Source organism: Danio rerio, chromosome 5, assembly GCF_052040795.2.
Source record: "Danio rerio strain M-AB ecotype USA chromosome 5, GRCz13ab, whole genome shotgun sequence".
NCBI classification, from domain to species: domain Eukaryota; kingdom Metazoa; phylum Chordata; class Actinopteri; order Cypriniformes; family Danionidae; genus Danio; species Danio rerio.
Window position 1 is genome coordinate 7,323,905 of NC_141025.1, and position 27,483 is coordinate 7,351,387.

The 27,483-nt window shown below is 37.9% G+C and overlaps 1 protein-coding gene across 5 annotated transcripts in view; it reads left to right on the forward strand.

The window, feature by feature from the left end:
• Positions 1 to 10,150: 10,150 nt before the first annotated feature.
• Positions 10,151 to 27,483, forward strand: part of pxna (paxillin a) — a 108,073-nt gene continuing 90,740 nt past the window's right edge. For 3 of the 5 annotated variants that reach the window (XM_087251555.1, XM_087251554.1, XM_087251559.1), the window contains exon 1: positions 10,151 to 10,274. Coding sequence is in view for 4 of the 5 variants with exons in the window: in XM_087251554.1 (XP_087107680.1) it covers positions 10,262 to 10,274 (13 nt within the window). In the remaining variant the exon portion in view is untranslated. 5 annotated transcript variants of the gene reach the window in all.

Genomic DNA, 27,483 nt, shown 5'->3' on the forward strand with positions numbered 1-27,483 from the left:
GCATTTTTAATTAGGTCCTCACTCCATTCAGCTCTTATGATGGCTGTTAGCCAAAGACGTCTGCGATTGGCATTAAAAGCAGTGTGGTGTACGGTAAAACTTAAGTTTTCTATTTTTGGACATTGAATTTTGGCATACTACCACACAACCCGACATGTGCTATTACAACCGGTCTTTTTTTGCACGGGTTGAACCCGTGTGATGTCATGTGTGATGTAGGTTGGTAATTTCCCGATAGATTTTAAAAAAATGTATCTATTATTTATTTACAAGTTGAAATTATGATTAGCATTTTACACGTGCAGTAAGTTTTAAATAAGTACTGCTTTTTCCCTTCTGTAAAAAAAATAAATAAATGAAAATAATAATATAAATAAATAAACACACATACAAATACATAAGGCATGGGATACGATAACCAGCGATCATTCTCCGGAGATCGCGGGTTTCCACTATACTTGAACCACACTTCCGCATATCCCAGGACTGCATTTTCATACATGCACTTCTTCCAAACACGCACGCCTGGTCATTCACCTATCCTGATTGCAATCACCAGCTGAACCTTGTCACAGACTGATATCACACCATACCTAAGCCACACATTCACCCTGCCAGTTTGCCGAGTCTTGTTTGCTGTACCAGTGACATTACAACGCGTTTCTCCCTGTTTTGTTTCTCCGTGTGTAAACCCTAGCCTGGTATTATATATATATATATATATATATATATATATATATATATATATATATATATATATATATATATATATATATATATATATATATAGTGATGGGCTGAAGAATCACACGACCAAAGAATTCAAGTTTAGATCCCAGAGGGTGGATTTATTTACAAAGGTGCATGAGTGCAAGATCCAAAGGGGTGCTCCAGCGGGTGATATTCTTTCATCCGTGGGGTGCTCAGTGTCTGTGAGATAGGTCTAGGAACCTGATCCATCACCAACTGCTGTCTGGAGGAAAGAAAGGGAGAATAAGTGTTATTGCTCTGTTTCCTTCGTATGCTTCCCCCCTTCTGGTTCTTTCGGTGTGGCTTATGTAGCCGGTCTTGGATGAGTTGCAGCTGGTGCTGATTAGTTGGGACCGAAAGGGCCCAGGTGTTCCTCGTTCCTCTCCAGGACGATGCTGATAGCTTCATGGGATGCTCGTCACACTATATATATATATATATATATATAGCTTAAAAACATTAAACTCAACTCAACTCGCTTTATTTCTATAGCACTTTCACAAACCACAATGATTACAAAAGTGCTGTACATAAAACACAAAAATGCAAAAATACATAAAACAAAAATACATAAACTCACATCACATGATTAAAAGCTAAAGAAAATAAGTGTGTTTTCAGAGATCTCTGAAAAGACTCAAAAGTTTGAGCTGTTCTTAGAGAAAGTGGAAGATCGTTCCAGAGTGTTGGAGCTGCTATCGAGAAGGCTCTATCACATTTAAAAAAACATTAAAAACTGCTTTTATTCTAGCCGAAATAAAGCAAATACGACTTTCTCCAATATATATATATATATATATATATATATATATATATATATATATATATATATATATATATATATATATATATATATGGTGCAGTAGCACTGTCGCCTCACAGCAAGATACTGTGAAAATTTCCTTGCTCTGTTCATTTGGGAAATATTTCAAAAAGAAACAAAATCACAGGAAGGCGAATAACTGTGACTTCAGTTGTAATATTTAACGTTTTCTCCTTCAAAATATCAATGTTTAACTGATGTTAATGTGTCGTAGTTTGTGGATCCGGTGTTGTAAGCTCATAGGTATGCCACGGGTTGTACCGGCAGTGGAAGCTTGCCATCTTTTTTTCCCCCCTCATCATTTCACAGTGCCAAACCATGCCAAGCCCAGGCCTGCCCACATCAGACTGCAGTTATTTCATTAGTTGTCATTTTTGCAGGCTGCCAGGCTTTTGTTCTGCGTTCACATGATTCAGCTGAATTCCTGCCAAGAGCCACGACTTACAAAGAGACGGAAAGACATAAAGAGGATGAAAGGAAAGAAAAAACACACACAAATGCAGACAACTTGCTTATTCAAATACAACCTGAGAGGAGAAACGATAGTACAGAAATAAGAGGGCAACAATACAGAGCAACTCATTTTACTTTCATGCCCTAGTAGCAAAGAATTCTGGCCCAGATTTGGCAAAAAGCTGGCACAGCAGGCATTCATCCGGCACTGGCATACAGCATGTGGGCCAAACATGGCCCACGGTTTGGCAGAGGTGGCACCGTTTTTAGGCCGCACACAAGATTTGGGCCAGATTTAAAACGTAGTATTTGGCCCAGATTTAAAAATTTGATAAGTGGGCCATGTGAGTTTGGCCAGTCTTGACCCACATTTAAAATACACTGAAATCATTTTTGAGTAAAGAAAAAAAATTCTACCAATCAGGTCACTTTGAGAAAAAGCGTGCCCATAGTGTGCCTAAAGCGCATAACTCCATGGGTTTATCAATTTCATTGCAATCGTGACACACCAACCTATCTGGCCCCGTTCAGGCCCAGTTATGAGTTATTAACTTGGCCGAGACTTGGCCCAGATATGGTCTGTGTTTGGCCCTTGTCTGGAAGCCAGATTTGGTCCAGTCATGTACCGTAATTCACTGCGGCATGTGGGCCAAGCAAAACCTGATTGTGTGGGCCAGAGCTGGGCCAGAGAAATTTTGCTATGTGGGTGATTATGGAGCTAGTTTTGTTTCTTTATTATTCAATCAAAAACATTTAGTTTTAAAGAAAAATTAAGTATGTAGTAATTAAAAAATGTAAGATTTCAAATAAAAAACACATTTAATTAAAAAAAAAACTTATGTCAATGATGATAAAATATTTTGGATTGCAGAAAATAAAAAATTGTCCTATTATGCAGATCCCACAATTTTCATTGCACACTCATTAATTTTAATAGAATAAGGTGTTGCAGAAGATCCCGCCCGCTGAGCTGCAGTTTTCAACTCAAAAGCAAAGATTTTAGATCCGCAAAAATGAAAACAAAATGAATGAGCACACTGAATTAATCTGGAGGTAACTGCATAAAATGACAAAAGTTTATTTTTTGCAGTGTGAATTGTTTTAAAAAAAAAATGTTTTTTAATTATTTGAAATATTTTATTTTTTAATTGCATTGTACCTAATTTTGGTCAAAAACTTCATATGTTTGTTTGAATAATAAAGACACAAAAGTAACCCGGCATTCATGGGTTCAAAACTTTTCAACTCACAAGCAAAACATTTCAACCTGCAAGCAAAGATTCTAGATGTGCAGTTTTTTAATTTTTAATTTATTTGAAATCTTTAATTTTTTAATTTCACATTTTTCTTTAAAACTAAATAATTTTGATTGAATAATAAAGAAACAAATCTAGCTCCATACATGATCAGATGGTTTTTTTTACAGTCAAATAAGATATTTACCCTTTAAAAAGGACACAGGTAGGGTGTTTTTCATTCATTCATTTTCTTTTCGGCTTTGTCTCTTTATTAATCTGGGGTCACCACAGCGGAATGAACCGCCAACTTATCCAGCATATGTTTTATGCAGCTGATGCCCTTCTAGCTGCAGCCCATCACTGGGAAACATCCATACACACTCATTCACACTCATACACTACGGACAATTTAGCTTGTTCAATTCACCTATGTTTTTCGGACTGTGGGGGAAACCGGAGCACCCACGCGAATGCAGGGAGAACATGCAAACTCCACACAGAAACGCCAACTGAGCCAATGTTCCAACCAGCGACCTTCTTGCTGTGGGGCGACAGCACTACCTACTGCGCCACTGCTTTGCCCGAAACGGGATCAATTTGATGTTTAATTGTGTTATATTGAAAAGGTGATCTTACATCAATGAACACAGTATCTTTGACTTGTGTGTATTGTATCCAAGCATTTGAAAAAAGAGTTAAGAGTTTTGCAAAAACATGCAATTTTGGCAATGGTATTGAAGTTTGTGTCTAGAGTTTTAAAAATTGACACCAGAGTTCTGAAATTTGTGGCCAAACAATTGTAAAATACTGAAATCTACTATGGTAATTCTACACCAGTTAACTCTAAAACGAAAGTATACTTCATTAATTACAGTTCATCAGTTCACTAAACTAAGCATTCATTAACAACACAGTATAACACACATTACTATAGTATGATTAAAAAACACTGCAATATTTATTTTGTGATAATATATATTATATCACTCAGTCCTGGAGGGCCGGTGTGCTACAGGTGCTGCTGTTTCCCCCACAGTCCGAAGACATGCGATTTCGATGAATTGGATGAACTAATTTAGCTGTAGTGTATGTGTGTGAGAATGTGAGAGTGTATGGATTTTTCCCAGTACTGGGCATCCGCTGCGTAAAGCATATGCTGGAATAGTTGGTGGTTCATTCTGCAGTGGCGACCTCTGAATAGAGACTAAGCCAAAGGCAAATTAGTGAATGTGTTGGAACACTTTTTATATCCATTAAACATAAATTGGCAAAAAAATATTAAATAATTCACATTTAACAGGAGGGCTAATAATTCTAACTTCAGCTGTATGTTCATAAATTATATGTATCTTTTAAATGACTGGATTTTTTTTTTCTAATCTTGTAGATAGTGCCTCAGAATGCTGAAAACTGAAAGAACAGAGCAGACGTTTGATGTTTATTCAGATGAGTTATAAATAACCACATTTTTTAGAGCTGTATCAGATTAAGAGGAAGATGATTTTATGTGGTTTTGAACTTCAGTTCCTAAAAACAGCAGAAAAAAAAAAAACGTCATATTTTCAGAGAAGGACTCTATTTCTGATTCAAAGCATTTTTCTTTGACATGTGTCCTCAGGGGCCTTTAATGACCCTGTTCCTTCAGTTTTCATTTGTTTGTTTCTTTTCTTCCGGTCATTATTTGGTCAGTCAAAATATTTTCTTGCTCCTCCAGCAGGTTTCATCAGCAGTTGTGAAATGACGAGATTTTCTGGCATTAAAAGTCTGTGCACAAGATGTGATGTTATATGAGAGTTTCTGTGTTGTAGTCAAGCCTCTGTTTAAAGGAAATTAGTTTGTAGGCTTTAATTGTAGACATTATGCAAAACAGCTGCTGTAAATATCCTTCATAAGCCTACAAAATCACTTTGATTAAAAGCTCATTCAAGTATTTACCATTCTTTCCTGCTTTCATTCATTCATTCATTCATTCCTTCCTTCCTTCCTTCTTTCCTAACTTCCTTTCCTTTTTTCTTCCTTCCTTCCTTCATCCTTCTTTCCTTTCCTCATTTTTTCCTTCCTTCCTTCCTTCCTTCTTTCCTTCCTTCCTTCCTTCCTTCCTTCCTTCCTTCCTTCTTTCCTTCCTTCCTTCCTTCCTTCTTTCCTTCTTTCCTTCCTTCCTTCCTTCTTTCCTTCTTTCCTTCCTTCCTTCCTTCTTTCCTTCCTTCCTTCCTTCTTTCTTTCTTTCTTTCTTTCCTTCCTTCCTTCCTCCCTTCCTTCTTTCTTTCTTTCCTTCCTTCCTTCCTTCCTTCCTTCCTTCTTTCCTTTCCTTTCCTTTCCTTTCCTCATTCCTTCCTTCCTTCCTTCCTTCTTTCCTTCCTTCCTTCCTTCCTTCCTTTTTTCTTTCTTTCTTTCTTTCTTTCTTTCTTTCTTTCTTTCTTTCTTTCTTTCCTTCCTTCTTTGCTTTTCTTCCATACTTCCGTCTTTCCTTCTTTCCTTTCTTTTTCTTCCTTCCTTCCCTTTTTCATACCTTCCTTTCTCCTTTTTTCCTTCCCTCCCTCCTTCCTTCCTTCCGTCCTTCCTTCCTACCGTTCTTTCTTTCCTTTTTTCCCTTCTTTCCTTCCATCCATCCCTCCTTCCTTTCTTCCGTCATCCTTCTTTACTTCCTTCCTTCCTTCTTTTCTTCACTCCTTCCTTCCTCCCTTCCTTCGCTCTTTCTTTCTTTCTTTCTTTCCTTCCTACCGTTCTTACTTCCTTTCTTTGTTTCTTCCATTCTTTCCTGTTTTCTTTCTTTCCTTCCTTTCTTCCTTCCATCCTTTCTTCTTTCCTTCATTCCTTCCGTCCTTCCATCTTTCCTTTCTTCCTTCCTTCTTTCCTTCTTTTCTTCCTTCATGCATTCTCTGTCTTTCTTTCATTTATTTATTTGAAAAAATCCTGAAATATTATTACAGTTTAATACTTTAAACTATTTTTTGCATTGGTTCTGTATAAAATAATTTGTATAATTTGTTGCCATTTTAAAATTCACCTATACTTTTAAATATAATGCTGTAAATATGATTATTCTACTGTAGTATGAATAACATTCACATGTCATTTCATGGGATGGCATGGTGGCTCAGTGGCTATCACTGTAACCTCACAGCAAGAAGGTCACTGGTTTAAGTGCCGGCTGGGCCGGTTTTCTTTTCTGTGTGGAGTTAGCATGCTCTCCCCGTGTTGGTGTAGGTTTTCTCCGGGTGCTCCGGTTTCCCCCACAGTCCAAACACATGCACTGTAGGTGAATTGGATAAACTAAATCGGCCATAGTGTATGAGGACTGGGTGGTGGCTGGAAAGGGCATCCACCTCATAACACATTTGCAAGAGTAATTTTTGGTTCATTCTGGTGTGGCGACCCCTGATATATCAGGGACTAAGCTGAAGAATAGAGAGACGTAATTAGTAATAAATTATTTTTTGAAGTGAATCACCACCATGAAATCTTGCCTTGGTGATGTTATTTGTGTGTGCAGGAATAGCTCATACTCATGCTCACATTCCTGACTGGGTTCTCCTGCATTGCTGAAGCTGCAGCTCACTTCACTTTACACACGTGCAGATGAATGTGTGAATTCAGAGTGTGTTTAGAGGATTCCCTGAGAGCCTGCAGTTTTCAGCAGCCCGTTCACAGCTGTCGAAACATGGAAATCCCAGTGTCTAATGACAGCCAACAATTTACACATACACAAACTTGTACTGTATACATGGTTTACAGGAACACTCCATAGCCATAATGTGTTTTGGACAGTAAAAAGAGGATATTATATGCACTTGTAAAAATATTGTAAAGTTTACAGTAACTTACTGGCAATTTTGGACTTTAAACTTACAAGCACACTGTAAATTAATAATTACAGTTTACTGTAAAATTTACAGTAACTTACTGGCAATTTGGACTGTCAATGTACAAGCGCACTGTAAATTAATAATTACAGTTTACTGTAAAATGTACAGTAACGTACTGGCAATTTAGACTGTCAACTAACAAGCACACTGTAAATTAATAATTACAGTTTACTGTAAAATTTACAGTAACTTACTGGCAATTTGGACTGTCAATGTACAAGCGCACTGGAAATTAATAATTACAGTTTACTGTAAAATTTACAGTAACTTACTGGCAATTTAGACTGTCAACTAACAAGCGCACTGTAAATAATATGTACAGTTGACTATAAAATTTACAGTAACTTACTGGCAATTTAGACTGTCAACTAACAAGCGCACTGTAAATTAATGATTACAGTTTACTGTAAAATTTAAAGTAACTTACTGGCAGTTTGGACTGTCAATGTACAAGCGCACTGTAAATAATAATTACAGTTGACTGTAAAATTTACAGTAACTTACTGGCAGTTTGGACTGTCAATGTACAAGCGCACTGTAAATAATAATTACAGTTGACTGTAAAATTTACAGTAACTTACTGGCAATTTAGACTGTCAACTAACAAGCGCACTGTAAATAATAATTACAGTTGACTGTAAAATTTACAATAACTTACTGGCAATTTAGACTGTCAACTAACAAGCGCACTGTAAATAATAATTACAGTTGATTGTAAAATTTACAGTAACTTACTGGCAATTTAGACTCAACTTACAAGCGCACTGTAAATAATAAATACAGTTGACTATAAAATTTACAGTAACTTACTGGCAATTTAGACTGTCAACTAACAAGCGCACTGTAAATAATAATTACAGTTGACTACAAAATTTACAGTAACTTATTGGCAATTTAGACTGTCAACTAACAAGCGCACTGTAAATAATAATTACAGTTGACTGTAAAATTTACAGTAACTTACTGGCAGTTTGGACTGTCAATGTACAAGCGCACTGTAAATTAATAATTACTGTTTACTGTAAAATTTACAGTAACTTACTGGCAATTTTGGTTGCCACTAAGACTGTGAATTTACAACAGCACAGTGAATTAATATTTACAACATTAATGTAAAAATACAGCACAATTGTAACTACAGTAGTTAGTACAGTATTTTTACAGTGTGACCCTTTTCCTAAACCCAACCGTTACAGAAAACCAAAAATTTGCAAGTTGAATGTCAAAAGACACCGTCAAGTCAGATTTTTGAATGAACAATGCATTTTGAATTATAGGAACATGAGTTGTGCTCCTGTAAACCACCTTAAGATAGCTAAGTCAGACTCAAGTCAATACCACTTATGTATAAACCACACAAACTTGTACACAAACACACACACAGTGTTCAAAATCAGCAATATTTAAAGCATTGGAAATGATGTAAATGGTATCCACTTTGACCTTCTTTTTCATGGTAACTGTAATAATTCACTGCAGAGTCTATAATCTCATGATGAAGCTGTTGTGCAAGGCTCTGATGACTTGATCTCTGTGTAATGTAAAGGCTGATGTGGTATATATGGCATGGATGATATATGGTAACATTTCATGGAGTATTATTGCTGTCCAGATGAGATTCACACATGGGAAAGAGAAGGAAATACACACACACACACACACACACACACACACACACACACACACACACACACACACACACACACACACACACACACACATTTACAATATTTTTATTCATATTTTAAAAAATTATGGACAAACCCACTTCAGTGTTATTTTTATTTATTTATTATTTATTTTTGTTTAAATCTTTTTGACTTTCATTAGTACTTCATATTAATTAATGAAATAATATATATGCTATATATGTTTTAATTATAAAAATATTGATAAAAGTAAAATGCAACATGTATACCTTTTATAGTACATTATGTATGTTTTGTAGGTTATTATATGTATTATTATAGTGGGCCTAAAATATTAATATACATTTTATCATTAAATCAATTAACATCATCTTTTTTATTTATTAATTTGTGCTTACACAAACAATTATGATTGCATATAGCCATCATTTTATTAACATTTAAAGTTAGATTTTTTTAATTAAATATCAGCGTCCTTTGTTATTTTTTGTAATTTGTTACACAATATATTTTGAAATAAAAATCATATAAATCATATAAAAATCAATAAAATCATATTATATTTATATGTATTATTTAATAAAAAGTTATATGTAATATATATATATATATATATAACTGTAACATATATGTACACACACACACACACACACACACACACACACACACACACACACACACACACACACACACACACACACACACACACACACACAAATAATGTTATTTACTGTTTGACTATTTCTTTACTATTAAATTAAATATTATCATCCATTAGGAATATTTGTAAATTAAGTTAAGTTATATTACTCAGTAAATTAATTATATTATATAGGAAATGAACATATGTATTATTTTAAATACATTTTTACATAAATAAAAGTATTATTTATGGAGGACGAAACCTGCAAAAATTATTAATAAATACACAAATATATAAATGAGTAAATAAATTAATAAATTCTTGCACAAATAAAATATGCAAATATATAAATAAATGAGTAAATAAAGCCGTGAATTCCTGCATTCTAACTTTCAGTTTAGCATCTTCTTATTCCCCTAACATTCTTGTAGTTTTGTTAAACATTTACCTGCCCGCGCTATTAATTATTTATTTATGCAGGAATGTATGGATTATACATTTATTTATTTATTATTAGCATTTTTTGTTTTTACAGAAATTTATCGTCCTACATAATTGTTTAGCTACGAACACCAAGTATATATTTTAATGAAATTGTTTTTTATGTGTTCATTCAACATGTACGGTTTTAATTTATTTTACTTTAATTTTTTATTTTTTTAATGGTCAACAGGCCAGTACGCGGGCGCGTGTCCGACTCCTCACGGGCTCGCGCTGCGCGTGCACTTGTTGAAAACTTCTCCGCGTGCAATTGCGGAGCACAGACGAGCCACGGAACAGAGCCGAGCGGTAAATCGCGGGCTCCTGCTCCCGTTATCGACCCAGAACGACCGCGAAACATGGACGATTTAGGTAAGCGTGATCTCCTTTAACCTTTGACATCGGAAAATTGTGAAATGGGAAGTTTGACGCGACGCTAGAGCGCTAAAATGACGCTGAAGACGCGGATGGAGCGCGCTCCTGTTGCCAACGTCATCGCGCGCCGATGCTTGACTGCAGCAACACGCTGAAAAACACACTCTGCTGCGGTTTAAACCTGGGTTTATTCGCGTATTTTACTCTGTTTTCTGTAGCTTCTCAATGGGTTGTCGGAGTCAGCCTGATTCATTGTTCACATTGAGGTGAAGTTGGTGTTATTCACGTATTCGTTCGTTTTTTTAACAATGAAAACTTGTGAAGCTACTTTGGGCACTCAATCTGAAATCGCATTTAAGTATGACTTCAAAACAACATTAGCACCATTACATTAACTGTGTGTGAACACTATTGTGCTTTGATACTCATTGGCTGCTAATATGATTGAGAATTTGCTAATAATACTTTTCTGGATTCATATTATTAAGGAGATTGGGCGAATATAAAACCAACTTTACCTCAATGCTCTTCACAGCTGCTCTTGTAACACGAAGATACGTGATTAATATCAGATCCTCACCAGCGCAAACTCACAGTAAGCTCTATATTTACCCCTAAATACAGAAGTTGATGCTAGTTGATATGCATGTATATAGTTCCTGTCTGCTTGTAACTTCTAAAATGTGTCAACAAAACAGTGAAGTGTCAATTCACAGCCGTCCTCCAAAGTTCACTTAATATCTGCTGAAACTTAAAGTTGAAAATGTACAGTTTTCTCACCATCAAGTGGTTCAAAATCTTTTATGAGTTTCTTTCTTCTGTTAGGAAGATATTTTGAAGAATGCTGAAATTAACCGTTGACTTTCATAGTAGGAAAGACGAATACAATGAACGTCAATGGTTACAGGCTTCCAGCTCTCTTCAAAATATCTTATTTTGAGTTTATTAGAGGGAAGAAATGAGTAAACGATGACACATTTTTCATTTCTGCGTGAATTATCCCTCCATAAACCTAGCTTTTAGTCTTATATTGTGCTTTTGTTTTCATGTCTTTTGTGAAATGCTCAGTAAACATGGTTTCCAATGCCTTTCTGTGTCAACACCAGTCGTTGTTAGCATTTAACTAGTAGTGTCTTACTGTTAGGTAGTCAATCCCGTTATCTACAGCTTTTGATGTTGTGGCTTGTTGACTTGTTGCCTGGGGCGATGAGAAAATGAGCCGCACTGCCTAATCTAACTAATCTCAATATTAGTGCCTTGAGGCTGCTGGGTTAAGAGTGACGCGCTGTTTAGTAAAGTTATTTTCGTTCATCTGTGACGACCAGGCATTTGTTTAGACGTTAATGTGGGACCAAGATCAGAAATTCACCAGGACTTTCTTATGTAATGCCAAAAATCACAGTACAGCAATTCCATTGTTATGCATGAGACATTTGCAGTATAAAAAATGTAGAAGACCAGTGATTCTTCAACTTTTTTCACCAAGTACCACCTCAGAAAAAATAGTCCCTCCAAGTATCACCATAATGACCAGTATTAATGCATATTAATGACGAAAACCTGCTAGAAATGCTCGCTAAGTATTAGGATTTGGTCAAACATGTTAATGAGTAGGGATGGGGATTGTATTATGTCATCAAATGAGTCTTTTCCTAAATATGCCTGACTAGATATTTGGGTTTATATGCTGTAAATGTATGGAATCAGATAAGTCTCAAAAGAAATTCATGCAAAAGACTCGATGTACCCATGCGTAGCCAAATTCACGTGCGTAAAATATTTATTTATATTCACAAAAAAAATTCACGTGCACAAAATAAAAATACATTTTCATAAAATATGTTTCACAAATGCAAAACACCATTTGCAAATGTATAAAAGTGTGCAAAAAGTTTTGAATGTTTAAAACTTGTGAGTTCATCCTGAATGAGAATGTGCAAATCCTCTTTCACGTACGACTCCCCCTGGATACATGTGTGTGTATTTTTGAGACTTTCCTGCCAGAGTCAGGTCTACTCGTACCTTTCAGCCAATCAGATGAGAGCTGTATTCAATGATACCACAGGGCTCGAAATTAAATTTTTTACTTGGTAGCACCGGTGCTCCCAACTTCAAATATTTAGGAGCACCAAAAAAATTTTAGGAGCACCAGAAAAAATTTAGGAGCACCCACCAAAAATGAATGAGCACCGCTGCAAATAGTTTTTTTAAGGGATTTATTGTATTTTAAAACAACATTAGTAGGACTGACAAAAACCAGAAACAACTATCTAACTAATGCTGCGAAGACATTGATATTTGTGTGCAATAATTCCAAAATGAATGTCTAATAATTAGGCCATAGAATATTAATGATGATGAAAAATGAGAATAATAGTAACAATGAATTCCATTTCTCATTATGATACTGCCTTGAATGTGCATGAATGTAGGTTATCTGCTATAAAAAGTCTGTTACTTTATGAAAAATAATTGTATAGTTTGCATCAAACAAAAATGAAGCATTGCAGTAAGAAATATTTATTTTGTGCTGCTGTTTTTATATGCATGTCAATTTAATAAATAATATTTCTGCTACAAAACAAACAAAAGATTATAATAAATCATTCAATTCAATGATGAAAGCTGCAAAGCAGTCATCAGTAAATAAAAAAATAATAATAATATACACCTCAAAAAAGAATAGACAAAAGAAATTAAGTAAAGTCTCACTTCTATCACTCTTTAAAAGTTTTGGTTTCAGTTTGTGTCAATTTAAATGTTCAGTCTGAGCTGATCTTCATTTTTCTGTGTTAGTGGAAAAGCTGGCGAGTCAGTCGACCCAATTTATGAGCAGGCAGCGCAAGATTCTTGCGCTGACCACCGGCCCAATACCGGTCTTTGTTATGAGCCGCAGTTTCAGTGTAAACTTAGTAAAGGCGAGCTTCTTTGGCGATGATATGTACAGTATTAGATTTGACTTTTAGCGGACATTTGCGCTGAACACGCAGTGAATGCAACGCATCGAGATTCGGGCACCTTCTCCAAGAAGCGCGTACTCGATTGATCTCAGCTGGCGGATCATTATTCACCACGTGACGTGTCATGATCGCTTTCATCTGCGCCTCAACTTTAGGTGGGGTTTGCAAACCTGCGTGCTTTAAGTTTTTACTCTTCAGCCGTTTGCATTTCCCGTGGTCATAAAAGCTCCTTCCCTGTCATCTGACAGCGGAATACCTTGAGTGATTGACAGCTAATATGAACCAATATAGCGGCAGGGAAGAGCGATTCAGCACGTTTTTAGAAAAAACCAAAACAGGTCGCACTACAACCATTATCTGCAGTCGCACTAATGCTCCCAGATATATTATGAGGTCGCATAGATTAATTTTAGGGCGCATATGCGACCAAAATGGTCGCAATTTCGAGCCCTGTACCAACTCTACGCTTCTTTTGCGCAGACTGTTCCTCTCCAGCATGGCGAAGGGAGAAAGCAGCAGTCGCACTTTTTTTTGAATTTATTAATTTATTTGACCATATCCTCACTCTTTTTATCCATTTTGTCGCAGCTCCGCTCTTCTTATGTATTGTCTCGTAGCCGCATGAGCAAGACGTATCCTGCAGGGTAATGATAAGAGCTATTGTGGTCCAGGGTAATGATAGCGGCGCTATTGTGGTCCAGTGGTCAGCACGTTAGGTTCTTATACATTTGCAAATGGTGTTTTGCATTTGGGAAACGTATTTTATGAAAATGTATTTTTATTTTGTGCACGTGAATTTTTTTTTTTTGTGAATATAAATAAACATTTTACGCACATGAATTTGGTTTTATGCACGTGAATTTGGCTACGCATGTGTACATTGTGTCTTTTGCGTGAAATAGTATTGAGTCTAATCTGTCTCCATATAAATGTTCTTACACCGAATTACATTTTAGTATGTGTTCTGTAAATCATGGTTAAATGTATTATTTTGATCTAAAAATATATTCAACAGTCTGCAATGTAGTGCACAGAACTAATGTAACATGCTAGAGCTAAATCACATATGGTTTGATGTGATGCTTTGTCCCATAAATAGACAGCACATGAATGTAGAAATCCACTCATAAATATAAAAAAAACTCCAGAGAAAATCAATTCCAGGTGTGCGTTTTGTCATGGTTTCCTATGCTGCACGTGGCTGAGAAGCAGCAAACTGGCTAACACTGTACTTCAACCAGATTACACTGTTATATTTTAGAGTAGTAAACAAAATTGGCCATAAGATATGAGTGCCTGTGTGAATGCAAGAGTGTATGGGTGTTTCCCAGTACTGGGTTGCGGCTAGAAGAGCATCTGCTGCGTAAAACAAATGCTGGAATAGTTCATTCCGCTGATATATAAGGGACTAAACCAAGGAGAATGAATGAATGAATGTTAGAGTAGTCTCTCATAGGTCTCTCACAGTGTGGGCTAAAGCATGCATGTCATAGCTAGAGGGAACCTGAAGATGAAAGATATGAGTGAGCTAGATATCAGCTCTGCGGTGTTTGTGCATGCCATTTATCAAAAACATATTGACTCATTTTGCATTCAATCCAGTTACAGATTTCGAATGAAATGCATAAGCCCCCTTAACAGTAAAAGCTGAAGTATGTTTTTTGGCATTAAGTGCATGTGATCTCAATTGCATTAACATATGCAAGCTCAAATTTGTGCATACAATAGGTGCAATCCACAATGCATCAGACTGAAATTCAAGTCAACAGCACCAATACCATTTTTTGGAACCGATCCCCACACCAAAATTCTGAGTATCGACCGATACCCATCTGATCCCAATACTATGGCGTTTTTTGTTTTTTTAACAAAAAAAAAAACATAATACAGTTTCTATAATTCTGGTGATAAACTCAAATAATATATCTTCTTTAGTAAAAAAAATAACAGACCTATAAGCCTGCTGTATACAAAAGACAGCACAATCTAAATAAAAATGTGATGCTTGCTGTAAACTATGGGCTACATTATTTGAGCAATCATTATGACATTGATATGATCTGTTGTGGTCTAGCTCATGTTTTCTTTTTAATATTAAGATTTTTCTTTGAAATCTGTGATAAGCTACCACTTTTGACCCTTATTGTTGGTAAAATAACCAGCCTTACAGCAAAGCCTGATATTCTCCTGCAGGTTAGAAGCAGACTAAACTAAATCATCTGAGGCCAGTTTTACTTAATAAACATTTCCTTGCCTAAACTCGCCGTGAGTGAGAAACAAAGCATTTTTTGCCAGAAATATTATCTTTTTGAAACAAATTTAGTTCGATATAATTTGTTGGTTATTTTAATGTACTTTTGTTGATCAATTATCAAGAAAATAAACACGAATATTTGAGGTGAAGTTCAAAACAAGGTCCGCTTATATGCTTCAGCGCACAAACTGACAAATAGGTCTGTTAAATAAATAAAATATTAATATAAATAAAATGACAGTGAAATTTTCACAGTTTCAGAGTAGCCTATATTAAACTACATAATTTTCTGTTATTGACAATACATATGCGCCGGGCCGTCAGTTTTAATTATTTTAATCAACTACTTTGACCACGATGAGCCAGGCTTTACAAACTATTCACAGCACTTAAGTATTCCCTTCAGAAGAGTAAACTCAGTTAGAAGGATGAGAGAACAGAACTTATTGTGAAAATAATTTTACAACTCTACAATCAACACTAAATCCGCAGCTGGTGCATCCCTGAAACACGGCAAATAGCCCTCCGGTATCCGCGAACACTTCTAAAACAGCAGCACAAAGGGGAGAAATCAGTGCGTGGAGCACCTGTCCAATGTATTATTAAGCCTTTTCTAATTTAAAGTTTCAGGTTGGCCTATTTTGTGTGTGAAGAGCAGGTAATTATGGAAGGTAAATCCTGCCAATTTTAAATAAATCAAATAAACATTGGAAATGAAAATGAAAATCAGATTAACAATTTCATTTTAAAACACTGTTCACAAAATATCTGCCAAAATTGAAAACGAAATGAAATTATTTAATTTTAATTTTAATTTTCACTTTGACAACACATCGTCCCTGTCAAATTGATAATTAAAATGAAGATGCCAATTTAACATTTCATTTTCACTGTATTTCCACGTCAAGACTGCCAATATTAAGATAAAAAGCCAAACTGAAAAATAATGCAAACACAATTTTTACAAAGTGCGTTATTAATGTTCACGCTATAATAGTGACACAATTCAATTAAAAATGTAAATTTAAGCTTTCCTTTTATTGACACTTTTTCATTTCAGTTTTTATTTTCGATTTCATTTTCAACTTCAAGCTGTATGCAAAGCCTATGCTAGTCAGTGGGAGGGGCGTATTCAAGTGACGTCGAGTGCTTTCACACAGCAGGAGTCGCGGGCTTCCTCTGTGGGCAGAGAAACTGCAGCAAAAGTGCGGTAGGCCTTGTGATGAAGTCGTATAGTATACTTTATTAGGTCTTGTGACGTTTAACAACTTGTTAGTAATAAAATCTTTAAAAGACCAGCTCGGTAAAGTTGGTTTACACAACATGCGTATCTGAAATGTACAACAAAACATATGCTTTAGTCGAGTTTAGACTGCATGATTTTTAAAGTAAATTTTTAAAGTCGTGTCTCAGATGTTTTCACACTGCATGATTATCCAGAATAGCATTTCATCGCTGCTTTGTTTACACTGAAAGATGGTTTGGTTAAAATAGGCAGTTCAGGAGACCTGCTGCACTGAGTCTGCATTCAGATCTATAATTTAGACCCGGGGATCGAGAGAGAATCCTCATTTATAGTGTTTACATGAACACACTTATCTTTATAATGATATAAATTGTGGTTATGTGTATATAAATGTACGAATAACAAATGTAGCAGCGCATTAAATTGCTGACAACTTTGTCCAAACTGCATTTCACAACCAGAAACTCGCGGGAAGTGACAGAAACAACGCGAGGTCACATAGACCTTTGTTATTAACTACATAGTAAGAAAGAAGCCTTTAGTAGGGTAGAAATGTGCTTGTTTTGCTCACCTGGCTTTTGAAGAGAATTGGCTATTTCTGGCAATAGAAACTCCATCTTTCGGGTCAGAATAAACTGAGAAGAAGCCCTTTTATCTTTTCCCCCAAACTCCTGCTGGTCTGCAGGTACCCAGAGTAGTGGATGCTGCTCTCACATTGGCTGTAGGTAATCGCTGATGTTGTTTTCAGTCAGAACACATTTTACATGATTTGAATCGACTCAGATGGCGTCTTTACTTCACACTGGGTGTTTGTCACTCATGTGAACGAGCACCGATTGGCCTGTGATTTCAGGCATTTGTTGGCGACTTTTCAAAACCTGTCGCCGAGCCAAAATCAGGGCTGAAATCATACAGTCTGAACTCTGCATAAGTCAGTGTTTCTCAACCATGTTCTGGAGGACCACCAGAACTGCATGTTTTGGATGTCTCCTTTGTCTGTCACACCCATTACAGGCCTTTCTGGCTCTGCTGATGATCTGAATCAGGTGTGTTTGATTAAAGAGACATGGAAAATGTGCAGAGCTGGTCGTCCTCCAGGAACGTGGTTGAGAAACACAGTACTAAGTAACGTATTTCAGATTTGCAACAATGTAAACATCGCCTTCTAGTGGATTTGTCACATGAAGCGTGCATACAAAATGTACACACTACACAGAGCTATGTATTTTATGTTTCACAAAAGTTGAAGCTGAGATGCATATTTGCAGTGAGCTTGGCCTGAAACTTTTAGTTTTAAAGTGCAGAATATTGTCGAAATCCTTTGCTATACTGAGGTCCACACTACGCCGGAGTTTTTAGGCGTCAAAAACGGAGCATTTTAGAAACTGTGGAGAGGCCGTTATCATTCTGAAACGCTGCTGCTCTGTTTTAGTGTGGATGGGGAAAAACGCAGACATCTGAAAATGAAGGCGGGGCTGCTGAGATTCGCTACCTGATTGGGGCTTTTGTGTCATTGCGTATCCTTCCCTTATTCGTCAAGCCTCTATCACATGACTATAACACATGGCTTTAATGCTACCGGAAGACAGCAGACCAGCCTTCAATATAAACAACAACATGGGCATAGAAATGGGAGCGTTGTTTGCACCATTGTCTGTTTTAGGGGCCATTGTGCAGTTATTTATTTGTTACGTTTAGTAACAACTCGACCTCGTCGTCTGTTCACAAAAATACCTCTGCCATCGCGTTTAATGTTCAACCGGCGTCTGTTGACTAACAATAACCAAATACCGAGCATGACACATGCTTTCTGTTTATACTAGAACGCGCATGCCCAGAGTGCGCGAATGGTCACGTGATATACGTTTTTGGTGGCGTAGTGTGGATGGAGATATGTTCAGAAACATTAGGTGAACCGCTAGTGTGGACGCAGATCATTTTTGATCTAAAATGCTGTTTTAAAACTAAAACGCATTAGTGTCAATGGGGCCTGAGATAAAGAACATTAAAACGGTGCACAGTTTTCCTATATTAATGTGTAATGTATAAATATTCCTATATTTACTGTAGTAATTTGTAGTAGTACAATAAATATTACGGTAGTACTGCTGTTTGGATTAGTAGGGCTGGACAGTATGACCTAAAATCAAAACCTTAATTAATAATAATACTAATAATAATAATAATAATAATAATAATAATAATAATTCCTTACATTTATATAGCGCATTTCTGGGCACTCAAAGCGCTTTACACAATGAGGGGAATCTCCTCATCCACCTGCAGCGCGCAGCATCTACCTGGATGACGCGACGGCAGCCATTTTGCGCCAGAACGCACACCACACACCAGCTGATTGGTGGAGAGGGGACAGAGTGATAAAGCCAATTATGATATGGGGAGGGTTAGGAGGCCATGATGGACAGAGGCCAGTGGACAGATTTGGCCAGGATGCCGGGGTTAAACCCCTACTCTTTTTTCAAAGGACATCCTGGTATTTTTAACGACCACAGAGAGTCAGGACCTCGGTTTAACATCTCATCCGAAAGACGGATTTCTTGAATTTAATGAACACTACCTTAATTTTGCATATGAACAATACACTCACTGATGTCAGGGAAAATCTCAAGTGCCCAGTTTGTCCACATGCTGTAATACGTTTTCAAAGAAGAAGTATTAACAGAATTACAACATACAAAACATAGTAACCAACATAGGGAAATTACATTGGTAGTTTTGGTATCTTTTCGAATAATCATTATCAGCATTATTTATTAGTCTGGGTAATCTGTAGGTGTTTATTGTCTCATTTTCAGTGTGTTTAACTATAACTGTGTTGGGTCTGGTTTTGCAACTTGAGACTCTTGCATGAGCTAATCGCCATGTGATTCTGAACAGAACAAATTATTTTCATGAAATGACTCAAGATGCTGGGCAGAGCCTCAGTCTTTTAAACACACATGCACCTATTTTTAGCAGTGGATTTGTAGTTTCATCCTGACAGCGCTTTAGTGTCTGTTATCCATGTCCTTTTTTAAACCGTCTGTTTGCTTGCTGATCACAGGCACCTTTTAAACTGTCTAATGCAGATTGGCATAAATAGGGCGCCTGAAGTGTATTTTCATTCGGAAACAATGTACTTTTTATCTATTGACATTTTCTGTTGGTAATTATTTTTCGGTCATTTAACACAAAGTTTAGTGACTTGGAGGATAGTCTATTTAAAGTTAAAGGAGTCATGTAACTGGTTTTTATTTTATTTTGTACTTATCTCTAACGCCCACTTATAATGTTATTAAGTATTCTACATAACCCATCATAATTTATGGGGGTGTCAAAATTAATTTTTTCTTCGGTGCACCGCGATGCAGACGCAGACAATAAGGTATTGGTTCAGTAATAATCATAACAGGTTATTATGTACTAACGTCATTTATCTCCTATGCGCTCTGTTGCGAGGTAGGTGAGCGCCGGTATTTACAACACTCAGGCAACTCAGGGCCAACCCGTGGCATAGGCACCATAGGCATATGCTAAGGACGCTGTATATCCAGGGGGGTGCCAGAAAGGAGCGCGGTTCAGTCGGTTTTGTTTTCGATATTCCTGACACACATTCAGTTATAGATGGCAATAACTCAAAAACCTCTTACCCTAAAAAGATCTCAGGTGTGTTTCCTACAAAAAGACAAAGCTGGTTATGTTTCACAGCTGTCTTTCTTTTTTTTCCGCTCGATATTACGAGCACTGCTCCGTTTAAGCCCTCGCAATATGTGTTTAGCTGTGAGAGCTCGCGATGAGAGGAGCTCTCAGTAAGGGACCGTGCTTCTTTTTTTCGTTTTTTTTTTTTTTTTTTTTCGTTTAGCTCCGCTCAGCGCGAACTCTCCCTGTTGCAAGGGCTTAAGTGTGCGTGCGTGTGTGTGTATGCATGTTTGGGCGTGTGTGTGTGTGTGTGTGTTTGTTTCTTTGGTGCTGTCTATGTTTGTGTATGTGTTTGAATGAGAGAAAGTGTGCTGCTGTGTGTCTGTGTGTTTATACAGACAGCTTGTTATAGCCTCCCCCCTAAAATATAACACTGTATATGGAAAGCATCGTCAATGCACCGTGATGCACCGAGATATCGAATTGAACCGAATCGAAGGCATGATAATCGTTACCGAACCAAACGGTGAGACCAGCATAGGTTCACACCTCTAATAATTTAGAAGTAACCCCCTTTAGAATGCATTGTTTAAATAGATGTGGCTGCTTGTAAACTATACCTGTCAACCCTCCTGTTTTGGGTAAAGAACTGAGAAATAGGTGGCTCAGAGTAGAGGTCTGCTTTCCCGCGGGCGCCGCAGGACCCGACCAGATTTCTGCGGGGCGGGAATAAATTTCCGAATAAATCGCGGGAGCGGTCGGTAACGGGTTTAATTTGGGACGGGAGCGGGCTGTCTAGCAATATCGCGGATATTGCTATGCGAATGAGAGAGAGAGAGAGAGAGAGAGAGAAAAAGAGAGAGAGAGAGCTTTGCCTGTGTGTGTGTGCTTGGTGCTTGTGTGTGTGTATGTCAGTGCGCACAAATGAGAGAGAGAGAGAGAGAGCTTTCCCAGATAGCTAAATACACTCGGGCCAGTTCCGGCTAGAGCCCGGCTCCGGCTGCTGGACTCCGGATGCTTGTGGACTCACTGCCCGATTCCGGCCCGAATCAATCGGGCCAGATGCGGCGGCCGTAAGCGAGCCGACGCTGCCGCATCTGCGCCAGAATCGGCCCGAGAGTAATGTGCGCTGCGGCCCGGAGCTGGCGCGACTCAGTATTTATATACCTTTATATAAAACCTTTTGGTATTACATTGGTACTTGATACATGGTATTACAAGCCTTTGAGTTGATATAACAGCAAACACCTGTGTGTCTGCTTGGTGCTTGTGTGTGTGTTAGTGCGCGCGCGTATGAGAGAGAGAGAGATTTGTCTGTGTGTGTGTGCTTGGTGCTGTGTGTTTGTGTGTTTATACAGGCAGCTTGGCTGTCTGGACTGTATAGCTGGGGGATTTTCGGTTTTGTTCTCCCCCGCTCTTTAGCAGGATCGGGCGCGGCGGGCAGAAAACGGGGCGGGACGATGAATTCTTAATATAAGCGGGAGCAGTCAAGTTCGGGCTAAAACCTGGCGGGTGCCGGCGGGAGCGGGCGGGAGCGGGATTCAAAATTTAGTCCCGCGCAGATCTCTAGCTCAGAGTACATATGTCTCCATTTTGTGTGTAAAACGAATGATATGGGGTGGTACTGCTAACTGCTTACATCCATACGGATGTATGGCAAGGTTTGCACAGTAGCTCAACCCCAAAGAATAGTGACAGACGTGGGAGGCAAAGCTCTTGGGAAGTGAGACATTTTTGGCCCTTTTCCACTGAGCGGTACAGTACGGTCACCTTCATCAGGCTTGTGTTTCCACTGCCAAAAGGGTACCAGTGGTGTGGGGGCATGGTGTACGGCAGAAAGTTTCAGTCAATGTCATTCTCGCTCTAGGAAATGGGAAAGTAAAGCTGTACGGTCATTTACATAAATACTTGTGTATAAACGTTCATTATTAATCTTTCTATGAACATGATTTGATTAGAACTGCAGATCAATGATCAATGCAAAATAGCCTGCTGTAACATCTGCAACTATATAAAATAAATAAATGCAACATATATGAACACGTACAGACCCTTACAGTCTCCGATATGTTACAGATTACTGAAAAACTACACACAGCAGACATTAAGTCCATATTTGTGTTCAAAAACAACACTAAACATGTAGCGCATCAGTGCAAACATCTCATCTGTGTCATTAATCTTCACCAGCACATGTAACCTATTGTTAGAAAGTAATTCCATCATTCTGAGTTCATAATTGTTCGAAAGGTGATGCTAATAATAGTTAAACATGGCAGTTTGTTCATGTTTTAGGTTGCTGAAAGAATCATTTGCCTTTGTTATTTTTTTTGGATTCTCCTTTTTTCGCACTTCGCTCTCACATTTGTCCGTTTCTGAAGGGATTGCTTGTCAGAAGCACTTTAATAATCACGCACACATCTTCAGCTCAAGAAGTTTGTTATTTTAAATATATATGCACTCGCACTTTTAGACGGGCTCGTAAAACAGAAACAGGACAAGGCAGATTTTGTTCTTGTTGGCTTTGTGGCTGTTCATCAAGACAACAACAAGGTTTGTTTGAGCTCAGGTCGACCATCGCTCGTTATTATATAATATATGCGTATGTATATGTGTATTATTACAGTGTTATATCTCGGCTGTGTATTTAAAAATGGCAGTTCCTTTGTTTTCATTCTCCTGGCTTGTTCATGCACTAGTGACGTTTCTCTGTAAACCAAAAGCGTTCAGCTGATCATCTCACTCCACCTTTTGGTGTCTTTTTGTTGTGCTACGTACCTTTTGCAAAGGGTACACAAAAAGTGGCATGGTATGATTCGCTTTTTGGTACCTTTTGACAGTGGAAACGGCCATAAAACGCGCAACAAACCGCACCGTACCACTCAGTGGAAATGGGCTTATAGACAGCCAGAAATGTATACATTGTCCTCTGGTGGATTTATGAGATTTACATTTAGTCATTTAGCAGACGCTTTTATCCAAAGCGACTTACAAATGAAGACAAGGAAGCAATTTACACAACTATAAGAGCAACAATAAGTGCTGTAGGCAGCTTTCTAGGTGTGTAAAGTCTAAGAAGGAAAGCATTAATCATGCAATTTATTTATTTATTTATTTTTTATTTAAATTATTATTTTTTGAGTACAGTTAGTGGTATAGCTAGAGAGGCAATTGCAGATTAGGAAGTGAAGTGGAAACTAAATAGTTGAGTTTTTAGTCGTTTCTTGAAGACAGCGAGTGACTGCCGTTCTAATGCAGTTAGGGAGTTCATTCCACCAACTGGGCAGATTGAATGCGAGAGTTCGGGAAAGTGATTTCTTCCCTCTTTGGGATGGAACCACGAGACGACGTTCATTCACAGAACGCAAGTTTCTGGAGGGCACATAGATCTGCAGAAGTGAGAGCAGATAAGAAGCAAAGCCAGAAGTAACTTTGTAGGAAAACATCAGAGCTTTGAATTTGATGCGATCAGCAACTGACAGCCATTGCAAATGGATGAACGGCGGAGTGACATGTGCTCTTTTAGGTTCATTTGAAGACCACTCGTGCTGCTGCGTTCTGAAGCAGGTTTGATAGAGTCAGCTGGGAGCCTGGCTAGTAGAGAGTTGCAATAGTCCAGTCTGGAGAGAACAAGAGCTTGAACAAGAAGTTGAGCTGCATGTTCACATAGGAAGGGTCGGACCTTTCTGATGTTATAGAGTGCGAATCTGCACACTCGAGCAGTTCTAGAAATGTGGTCAGAGAAGTTTAGTTGGTCATCAATCGTTACTCCAAGGCTTTTCACCATTTTGGATGCAGAAATGGTTGCCCCATCCATCTGGATTGAAAAGTTATGGTGTAGAGTCGGGTTGGCAGAAACTTCAAGCATTTCTGTTTTTGCGAGGTTCAGCTGAAGATGATGATCTTTTATCCAGTGTGAAATGTCTGACAGGCAGGCTGAGATGCGAGCTGGAACTGAGGGATCATCAGGATGAAAAAAGAGAGGTATAGCTGGGTATCATCAGCATAGCAGTGGTAGGAAAATCCATGTCTCTGGATGACTGGTCCTAGAGATGACGTGTAGATGGAGAAGAGAAGTGGCCCAAGAACAGAGCCTTGAGGTACCCCAGTGTTTAGATGCTGTAGGTTGGATACCTCTCCCCTCCAAGACACCCTGAATGACCTGTCAGAGGCCCCGTTTACACTAGTGCGTTTTAGTTTTAAAACGGCGTTGTAGAATGAAAACGATCCGCGTCCACACTCGCGTTTTACCCAGCGTTTCTGAACAGCTCTCCGTCCACACCAAAACGCTGAAAACGCACATCACGTGACCACACACACACACTCTCGAGCAAGCGCTGCAGCCCATCTACCCAGATGAGAGCTGTGCTTGTCGGACTGCTCATCAAGCATCCCCCGCTGGATCTAATCTCACTATATTTATTAAACGGGATATTTCATTCATGTTGTTGTCTTTATCTAATGACATAGGCCAATTCCCTGACTTTGGTCATTGGAATCTATTAAGTTACTTGTTCACGGGTAACATGTTTTGGTTAAGCGCAAAGATAAGTTAATCATTAATCCAGGTACATTGACTGATCGCTTGCCTTTATTTCCTACAATGTATAAACTTATTGTATGTTATACTTTTATAATTATCGATTATTAAAACTGATATTCAGCAAAAGAGAGGGTGCGTTTCGTATTTTTACTGAAATTGAAAGGAGGCAGTTGTTATCAGCTCCGTTTTGTTATAAATATCCACACAGTGAAGATGACGCTCGTATATACAGCACGACGCCTCAACATTTCTGCTGTCTGTTAAGTTGCTAATATTAAAAAGAAAATAGGCAGTTCCTTAAATCATGTTTACATTTTATTGTTGAGAAAGTGAAACAACGTAGCCAGGGTGATGTGAATGAAGTTATAAAGTACACGGTTCCCTTTGAAGATTTACCCGTGTCCTCGGTATGTTTTCCATATCAAACTGAGAAGGGGGAGACTGCAGCCTTGATCAAACTTGCAAAGTCTGAACTTACAAGAAAAGGATGCGAGACTGAACTGTGTGTGGGCTACTTAATATTGAGGAAAAGCCCCAATCAGAAAGGCGAACGTTTGCAGCCCCGCCTCCGTTTTCAGATGTCTCCGTCAGATGTATCCACACTGAGACGGAGCAGCAGCATTTTAGAATGAAAACGGCCTCCAGCGTTTTCAAAAAGCTCCGTTTTCGGCGCTCGAGAACTCCGGCGTAGTGTGGACGGATGGCGTAACCGTAGCAAAACTTATGCGTTTTCAAACTAAAACACACTAGTGTAAACGGGGCCAAAGAGGTAAGATCTGAACCATTAAATAACAGTGCCTGCAACGCCCAGTGACTCAAGCGTAGATAGCAGGATGTGGTGGTTTACAGTGTCAAAAGCGGCTGATAAATCCAGCAAGATGAAGACTGATGATTTGGAGTCTGCTTTAGCCAGTCTGAGATGCGCCACGTATGAGAAAACGTGCCTCAGTAACAAATATAAGAGTGTCGAAAATGTACACGCTGCTCTCTAGTGGATTTGTGAAAATGCAGTCCAGGGTACATATTTCTCTGTTCTCAACAATGAAGCCCTGGGCACACATTTTGAACAATACTTTCTTCATTTACATAAGCTAGCATATTTAGGTTTTATATTTAAAGGTTTCTGGCAAACATAAATATCTCTTCACTTGGAAAATTAAATTAATATTCGTTTTTAATTACATTGCATGATGCGACAGTTGCACTAAGCCATATTGTGATAGTTTTTATTTTGTTATATCGGAATCAGTTTAATTGCCAAGTGTGCTTCACACACAAGGAATTTGTTTTGGCTACAGAAGCTTCCAGTGTACATAAAGAGACAACATAAAATAAATATGAAAAAAAGATGATCAACATTAAACAAGATGCAGTTAGTCAAGAAAGCAGCTCGTCCCTAGTGTAACTGATTGTGTATCATGCATTATATTGTGTATATGCAATTCTAAACACCTCTATCTGATTCCAAAGCTAGTTTTAGTTTGTCCTTGCACATTTATTATTATTTTATATATTTATTTAATTATTTGCTGCAGCCTGTGCACCATAAGGCTAAGAGCATGCATGAAACTAAATTGACATTTGCCCATGTTGACCTTCAATGCACTTTCACCTCATATCATCATGCGTGCATCAACCATGTCCTAAATGGCACACAAACAGTAGTCCCTTTATTCTTAGCAGCGGAGCATAGAGCGATGCAGACATTGAGATCGCAGGTGTGAGGCTTTCTTTTTCTTTTTTTGCCAGCCCTTTCTCCTGTAACCATAAGCCTGCATTGTGGGACACAAAGCTTGCAAGAACCTAAAAAACCTGTATGTCAGCGTCTTTTCAGTAATGGTGTATTATGTCTCCAGATCTGTTTTGTTTTGTGTGTAAAAATTTAACCATTATGACTAATTGCATGGCAAATTACGTTACTGTTCAGGTATTTACTGCTCAATTTATTAATGTTTTTATTGAAGTATGAAATATTTAGGAAAATGTTATTATACTAAAAAAATTTTTATTCCTGAGATGCAAATGGGAATATTTATTCACAAATCATTCTATATTTTATAATTTGTTGTTACGTTAATATTTATTTATACTGTTGTATTAATTAGGGCTGCACAATATATCATTTCAGCATCGGCATCACATTGTGCGGATCCACAATATAGCCACATCGCAGTACGCACAATGTCAAGTAGGGATTTATGGAGACCAGGGGCCTCATGTACGAAGACTTGCGTGGAAATCATACTAAAAAATTGCATACGCACAAAGCTGTAAATGTGCGTACGCAGAAAAAAATTCAGATGTATGAAACACTGCGTACGCCGAATCCCACGCATATTCTTTTGTACATCCGAATGAACAAGAAACTGAGCGCAACATGCACGGGCACAAAACCCCTCCCTGCCTCCTCCCCCGTATGAATATGCAAATGACTCTACTTTGGCAAAACCCAACGAAAAAGCAATGGCAAAAGCAAGCAAACAGAGAAACTTTGAACAGAATGTGTATTGGAGGTGCTCCTTTCGGAGGTAGACTGGAGAAAAGCTGTGTTATTTGCAAGTTTG